Below are 8,828 nucleotides of genomic sequence, written 5' to 3'. Positions count from 1 at the left end.
AAGAAAAACAGAGAATTATTAAAAAAATAAGAAAAAGGTAATTGAAAAATCAAGAATTAAAGTATGGGAGATCTGTAAATTGTAACCAATAGATGAATTGATGTGGGTCTTTTTGTTTGACTGACTTAGATGGCAACGAAAAAAGGTCTGAAGTTGAACTTGGCAAAAATTCCTGGTTAATTAAACTTATCTTGAAAACCTAATAATACTTTATTTACTGTCCTTATTTCCTATGCTACGGAATTTTTTGCAATATAAAAAATCTATATAAAAAGGTCGATGTGTTAAAAATTAGCCCGCAGTAAAGGCTTTACAAGAGGATCAAAGTCTTATTTAGAATTAATAAAAAAATATATTGCAGTGAAGAATTTTTTTCACGCTAAAAATGTTAATCAAGTAAGACCCTTTTAAAATTAGTATTGAACATATTACTTATTACTTGAACTAACGTGTGTCTTCTATTTCTTTTGACAGGTTGGGGTCGGAATGGCGATAACAAATTGGAGTGAAATGGCTGCTTTGGCCATCATGCTTGGCTGTTGTTCGTTCGCCCCATCTACAGCGGAGGGTAAGTCAGTTTGGAATTGGAGAAAATTGCAGATTTTCAGTGTCCCGCTATTCATAATGTTTTCCAAAATTATAAGTTACCTGAACTTATGAGAGAGAGAGAGAGAGAGAGAGAGAGAGAGAGAGAGAGAGAGAGAGAGAGTTATGAGGATTTTGTGTCTCAAAGAGTTTTTAGTTCATTCGCAGAGACTCCATTTGCTCTTGGGTAGAGCAAATTAGTTTACACGTTTAAAGAGTTTTTATGATCTGGTCTAACATATTCTTGGATTCCTTTACTGCGTTACTGTTCACTACATCTACTGGAAGTCTGTTCCTGTATTTGTTATTTTGTATGGAAATTAATTATCACATTAAGTGATGTTGTATCTTTTCAATTCCAGTTTGATCCGTTACCTCTGGACCGATTTGTGCTAAGCTTGAAGAGGTCGTTGTAGTCTACATTTGTTATTCCTTTTAGAATTCTTTAGAGAGAGAGAGAGAGAGAGAGAGAGAGAGAGAGAGAGAGAGAGAGAGAGAGAGAGAGAGAGAGAGAGAGAGAGAGAATCTTTTGAACCTTTACCATTGTATCCACACTTTGGAAGTCACCACAAAAATAGCCTATTTCTCAGAACTCTGCAGCTTAATCAAGAAAAGCGCATGAAGTCCTCACATGGTAAATTGTTCAAAAGAAAAGTTAAATATCCTGAGAGAGCCGGATTGTTTCTTTCCTCTTCTTGTATTTTTTTTGTTTTTACAAAGTATTAGTTTGGTTTGCCCTCTCGACTTGATTGTTGCAAGACTCTTAAACTTCCATATTGTGTGTGAGTCTTTGAGGGAAGCTTTCAGCTCCGGTCTCTGTTTGTAAATATTGTCCTTTATTTTCTTCTAGGATTATTCTTTTCCCGTCTCGGTTGCTTTCTGCCTTGAACAAATTTGCTATAGAATTCAAATCCCATGTTATTAGGAAATATCCAATGACTGTTCACATATATGTATATATATATACATATATATATAATATATATATATATATATATATATATATATATATATATATATATATATATATATATATATACATATATATATATGTGTGTGTGTGTGTGTGTATATATGTATATTGACGTTTATATGTATGTACATATGAATGTTTTAACATATATGTATATACATATACTGTATATACAATATATATATATATATATATATATATATATATATATATATATGTATATATATATATAATTTTATATATATGTGTGTGCATATATGTATATTTATGTATATATGTGTGTATATATGTATACATATACTGTATATGCAATATATATATACATATATTATATATATATATATATATATATATATATATATATGACAATATATATATATACATGTATATATATATATATATATATATATATATATATATATATATATATATATATATATATATATATATGTATGGGCGTGCATATATGTATGTTTATGTATATACGTATGTACACATAAATGTTTTTACATATATGTATACCCATATACTGTATATGCAATATATATATATATATATATATATATATATATATATATATATATACATACATACATACATACATACATACATATATATATATATATATATATATATATATATATATATATATATATATATATTTATATGTGTGCATATATGTATGTTTATGTATATATGTATGTACACAAATGTTTCTACATACATGTATATACATATACTGTATATGCAATATATATATATATATATATACATATATATATATATATATATATATATATATATATATATATATATATATATATATATATATATATATATATTTATATGTGTGCATATATGTATGTTTATGTATATATGTATGTACACATAAATGTTTTTACATACATGTATCTACATATACTGTATATGCATATATATATATATATATATATATATATATATATATATATATATATATATATATATAAATATATATATTTATATGTATATATATACAATTCATACAATATACATACATAAACACCATGTAATATATATAATCATATATATATATATAATATATATATATATATATATATATATATATATATATATATTGTATGGTGTTTATGTATGTATATTGTATGAAGTGTATATATATATACATGTATATGTATATATTCATATATATATATATATATATATATATATATATATATGTATATATATATCTATATATATATGTATATATATATATATATATATATATATATATATATATATATATATATATATATTTATACATAAATACATATATATGGCATTATGGGAATCAAAAAATGATACACAATAGGGTATAAGACTAAGAGGAAGCACCAGACTGTAAGATCATTTGCCTGTATTTTAGACTTTCTTAACCGAACCACATAAAATAGAACAAGAAGCAGTAAAAAAACTAGGTTTAACATAGAAACATTGGAATATGCAGATATATATAAGAATTTATATGAACTAAAAGATTAATTATTACTTTAGATGGTGTTATTTTTGCCATAGAGGTGTACTGGATCAACCCTAATACTAAATAGTTTCTCTTTCGAATCTCCTTTGAATAATTTTTGTTACAGAGTGGGTTCTAAGTTTCATACACAGGAACTTATGTTGATGTTATCTAATTTCATCATCTGTATTGATGAAGAATCGAAGAGCTTTAGAGTCACTCTTATTATATCTAGTTTTTACATAAATTACGACAAATACAAAAATAAATTCTGTTGTGATTTTCCAACTTAGCTGCGCAAGGAGTTTTCGTTTCTAAATAGAGCAACTCTGTGTAAAACATATTCGAGTGGAGGTTTACCTCATAAATCGAAAACACTGTGATTTACTTTAACGCATTGGCATCCCTGAACTGATATTTTTGTTATGACAACATCGGAATGTTCATATATTTTCAAGGTATTCTGAATACAAAAAACCTTTTTCGAATACCGGAATTTCGCCACAACATTCAGAACAAAGGATCCTTCAACTTTGGTCGAATAAAGATGTTTTATTTTCTCTACTCAAAAGCTTTTTTTTTCGGATATTCTAGTCTCACCACAAGATTCAGAACAAAAAATCACACGAACTTTGGATGAATAAATTTTTTATTCTCAATATCCCCCACAGACGTATCGACGGAGGACCCAGTCTCGGAGATCCGCCACCTGCTTCCAGAGGCCAACCTTTCCAACAACACCGTCAGCAACGTGACTGTGCAGCTGGGTGCCACCGCCTTCCTGCCCTGCAAATACCGAAACCTGGCCGATCACCAGGTCAGTGACGATCAGGTGTGTAGCTTATAACTTTTCCGCACGTTACCTTGTCCGTCCCCTCACACCTCCCAACCTAGGTATATTACCTTCCTTCTTTACCCCAAATGCCCTGGCACCGAGTCACAACAACTCCCTGGATGTTTTATTTTTCAAGATGGTCAGTCTTGTTTAGGCTTCCCTTGGGCAAGAATAATCACTCTCCACTATTTACATTCATTGATTAATTCGTAACTTTTAGACAACATATACTGTTTTTTTTTAATTTTGATTCATTAGGTGAACAGAAGAACAAAAATATTTCATTATTATTATTATTATTATTATTATTATTATTATTATTATTATTATTATTATTATTATTATCTAAGCTAATACAACAGCTGGAAAAGCAGGATGACACAAGCACAAGGGCCCCAACAGGGCTAAATAGCCCCGTGAGGAAAGGAAATAAGGAAATAAACTCTATGAGAAGTAATGAATAAAGAATATAATATATCTTTAATAACGTTAATAAAGATCTTTCATATATAAACTATAAAAACATTTGCTGCAAATTTAAATTTTAGAAATTCCACTGATTCAACTGCCTGATTAGGAAGATCGTTCTACAATCTGTTCACAGCTGAGACCGCAAGATTTGTCCAACAAATTAAGATGAGAATCACCAGCTGGAGACGAGACAGGAGAACAATACTCGAAACAAGACAGAATGAAAGAATTAAAACATTTCTTCGGAATAGTTTGATCGCAGAGAATCTTAAAAGACTTTCCCAATAAGTTTTTTTTTTTTTTTGTGCAATTGAAGAAGAAATAGACCGAATGTGTTTCTCAAAAGTAAATTTGCGATCAACAATAACACCTATAATTCTAAAGGAGTTGTATATAGTTAAAGAAACATTATCCATGGAGAGATCTGGATGTTGAGGAGCCACAGTCCTCGATATACTTACACTAATACTTTAAATTTTATTATGGTTCAATTTCTTTCCTCAAATTCAGCAATCCCATATCTACAATCAAGAGATGGAATAGGGGCAAATAGATTAGCACCATCTGCATATGCAACGACCTAGTTTTCTAGGCCAAACCCCATACCATGTGTATGGTACGAAAAGTAATGGGCCAAGAACACTACCCAGAGGAACACCAGATATCAAATTCCTATATCACTATGGTGACCATCAACAGCAATTCAGTTACGTAAAAATTCAACAATGCTACTAAGAAAAGACCCACCTACTATCAAATGTTTGAGTATGAAAACAAGAGCTTCGTGATCAATACTGTCAAAGGCAGCAATAAACTCAAGGCCAAATTATAGCTTCCTTACCACAATCAAGGGAGTTTTGTACAGCATTCAAGATTATAAGAAGGGTATCACTTGCCCCAAGGTCTTTGTGAAAGCAAAATTGCGAACTAGGGAACAAATGGTTATCTTCAGCATACCTATTTAGACGTTTTCCCAAGACATACAAAAACTTTAGATAATATGAGAGTTATGGAAATTGTGCTTTAATCAGCTGGACTAAAGCTACCAGAAACCCATTAACCTATTGAGGTAGCATTATTAATTCTCCAACAAGTGCAAAGAGAATCCCTTTTTGTTAACTTAGGAGCTAATTGTTCAGCAATATTTGTAAAAAACAAAGGAAAATACATCAAGGTTAGTTTAGCCTCAGGAAAACATGGATGAGGAAGATCGAGTTTCTCATTACTCTGCTTACTGTCAAACACACCAGTAGTCTCACACCTTTACCTTCGTTATCTTTGATAGGAAAAAAAAGAACCTTCTTCCCACTGTCAAGTATTCATAAGTAGCTGACGGCTCCTTCTAACTTATGTATCAGTAATTCTTTCCTTTACATTCCATAAGAAATTACTTCAACATTTTTACCCTAATCTCTTCTACGACTCATAACACTTGATGGCTACTTTCAACTCTACTTTTTATACTTTTTTTTTATCTTAAGTGTTAATCCCTTTATTTGCTCTCATCATTACTTCAATATACATGTTTACGATTGCTACTTCCACATCGTTCCCTCCTCTTGCTCAACTTGGAAAAATAGACGTTAATTAATAGCCACATCAATTAACCGATTCGTAACGACCATAAGTTCATCTTCTTTTTTTTTCCGATATATTTCCTTTAATAAAGCCACAATAATCCTTCTACCTCTTTAACTTCCCCCTTTTTCTTCCCCACCCATTAACCAATCCGTAACGACCATCTGTTCTTCTTGGTCTTCTTATTCTTCTTGTTCTTCTTTTTTTCCGATATATTTCCTTTATTAAAGCCACAATAATCATTCTACCTCTTTTACTTCCCCCTTTTCTTCCCCACCCATTAACAAATCCTTAATGACCATCTGTTCTTCTTGGTCTTCTTATTCTTCTTCTTCTTCTTCTTTTTTCTGATATATTTCCTTTATTAAAGCCACAATAATCCTTCTACCTCTTTAACTTCCCCATTTTTCTTCCCCACCCATTAACCAATCCGTAACGACCATCTGTTCTTCTTGGTCTTCTTATTCTTCTTGTTCTTCTTCTTTTTTTTTTCTGATATATTTCCTTGATTTAAGCCGGATTAATCCTTCTACCTCTTTAATTTCCCCCTTTTTCCTTCACCGTCCATTGTCACTAATCATCAATATCCTTGACACGTAACACCGCACCTCACTATGAGTCAACGATGATTCACTTTCTCTACCTTCAACCAGTTTATTATTTTCTTACTCTGCTAGTGACTTCTGCAATTACACTCCTTTTCCATTGCTGTGGTATTAAATTGAAATCCTATTTTAATCTCACTGAAACGTATTCGTCAGTTTGATACCACACCCAATTAATTTATTAAAATTAAATCTAAAAATTTCACAAAACTGTAACCTTCGCTTATGGAGTATCCATGTAATAAGTCATACTACACACAAGTCTCTATTTAAAGATATAAAGGTTACTCATGAACGGCAGAGGCAAGGGACAGTGACATTGCCCTAGCAAGCAGGACAATGCCCTAGAGAGTGACCATATATTATATGGTCAGCGCCCAAGCCACCTCTCCACCCAAGCTAGGACCAGGGAAGGACAAGCAATGGCTGCTGATGACTCAACAGATAAGACCTATAGGCTCCCCCAAACCACCCAACCTTAGCTCACAAGGTTGGTAAAGTTGCAGACACTAAAGGCACTAACGAGTCTGAGTGGGACTCGAACCCCCGTCTGGCAAACACCAGGCAGAGACGTTATCAATAAGGCCACAGCAACATAATCATAATAATCCATACCATCAAACTAAACTATCATATTATGAATGTTCTTAAAATAAATCCTTTCGAAAATCAATTTAGAGGAAATGATATCCTTACTAGTTTCGTCTCAATTTCTTCATCCTGTTACTTACTCCTATTTATCCTGCCTATTAACCTTTTCCTTATCCCTAATATCCAAAAGCGGAATGAGGTTAGACAAATAGATAACATTTCTTGGTGTTGCTTAAGACAGAATGTCTTAAGGTTGTTGTCGTCTCTAGGAATAGTTATAAAATATTGTCTATTGTTTATGTCTTCTTTTAGGAATGCTTGAACAGTGGTAAGCTGTTCCTTGTTTTCCACAATTACAACAAAGTTTGATGTAATTTAGCATAATAGAAACAACCTAATCGTAATTATGATCGGGTAATTTCATAGTTGAGCTTAATATTCATGTTGGTTAATGCAATTTTTGATTTAGCCAAACAATGATAATCTTGTTATGTATCCAAAAAATCCGTATAGCATCTATTTTGGACGGTGTAATTATTAATTAGCATGCCTTTGTTAATACAAAAGATAGGAAAATCATATATTTATTAAATGATACAGTAAAAACTTGGAAAAATATGGCGTAGCCTTATCACAGTTTGATTTGAAATTGTGTGTAAGGAATTTTAATCTTGAGAGAGAGAGAGAGAGAGAGAGAGAGAGAGAGAGAGAGAGAGAGAGAGAGAGAGAGAGAGAGAGAGAGAGAGAGAGAGAGAGAGATTATAATCCTCCCACCAGATTAATTTATAGCCAAATGAAATATGTGATTAGGTCTTTTGTTACCTTATCATAGGTCAAAGGCTGTAATTTCTTGTTAGGCAATACTAACATTATGAGTGCCCCTTTAAATTAAAACAAATGTATTCTTTTATTTATTCTTATATATTTATTTATTATCTATTTTATAAATCCATACTGATATTGCAGCGTTGATTATTTTCTTCAAAGTCAATGGATATAGTTTCCCTTTTCTCATATATAATTTTTTTTCAATTTTTATCATGAATACAAGAAAGCGATTGATTACCAGTTCATCATTTTAATTTACGTTTTGCATCCATTGATACCATTCCCTAATTCATTTCAACGGATTAGTAAGAGAAATAAAGTCTCTTATAAAAAGATCTTATCTTTGATTCAATCCCTTCGGGAAAAGAGATAAGCTAGCAAGCTCGAGAACACTTCTTGTCATAAGTTCCTGAACATATTCTGATGTTTCACCGAGCTTAAATCCTTTTTATTCCTTCCGTCTTTCACAAGAAAAATGAAATTACTCGGAACATGCGAGTTTTATTCCGGCACATTAGAATGGATTTTCATCTTTGGATTGACCTGAATATGGCTCCATTTTCCGCAAGCAATCCAAGAAACTTTTCTTCGACGTAAAAAGTCCAACTCTCCATTTGCCCAAATGAGACTGGGATGCAAGCCAGATCCCAGCTCATGGATTTCCAGATAAAAAAAGTCCGATGATCTTTAGGTTATTGTGCGCGACATTTCATCTTGTTTCTTAATCCTTTCGTTCGAGGCTCATCAGAGATGGATGAAGAATAAAGTAAAAGTCCGGTAGATCTATTACAGTAAGGACTTGAATTCCCTTCTTACGAGATATTACCAATTCCCAGAACTCGTCTCCAAAAAAAGGAAATA

At 31.5% G+C, this 8,828-nt stretch overlaps 1 protein-coding gene across 2 annotated transcripts in view; it reads left to right on the top strand.

Moving 5' to 3' along the window:
- Window positions 1–478: 478 nt before the first annotated feature.
- Window positions 479–8,828, top strand: part of LOC137616169 (limbic system-associated membrane protein-like) — a 53,497-nt gene continuing 45,147 nt past the window's right edge. Inside the window, exons 1-2 of one of the 2 annotated variants that reach the window (XM_068345828.1) lie at window positions 479–568; window positions 3,731–3,876. In XM_068345828.1, the coding sequence (XP_068201929.1) occupies window positions 487–568; window positions 3,731–3,876 (228 nt within the window). In that variant the 5' untranslated portion in view covers window positions 479–486. Of the gene's footprint in view, window positions 569–3,730; window positions 3,892–8,828 lie in introns of both variants that reach the window. The other variant, XM_068345827.1, reaches the window with a different exon arrangement.

The sequence above is a fragment of the Palaemon carinicauda genome, chromosome 22, assembly GCF_036898095.1.
Source record: "Palaemon carinicauda isolate YSFRI2023 chromosome 22, ASM3689809v2, whole genome shotgun sequence".
Classification (NCBI taxonomy): Eukaryota; Metazoa; Arthropoda; class Malacostraca; order Decapoda; family Palaemonidae; genus Palaemon; species Palaemon carinicauda.
The sequence above is the reverse complement of the archived record's forward strand: the minus strand, read 5'-3'. Positions and strand labels throughout refer to the sequence as shown.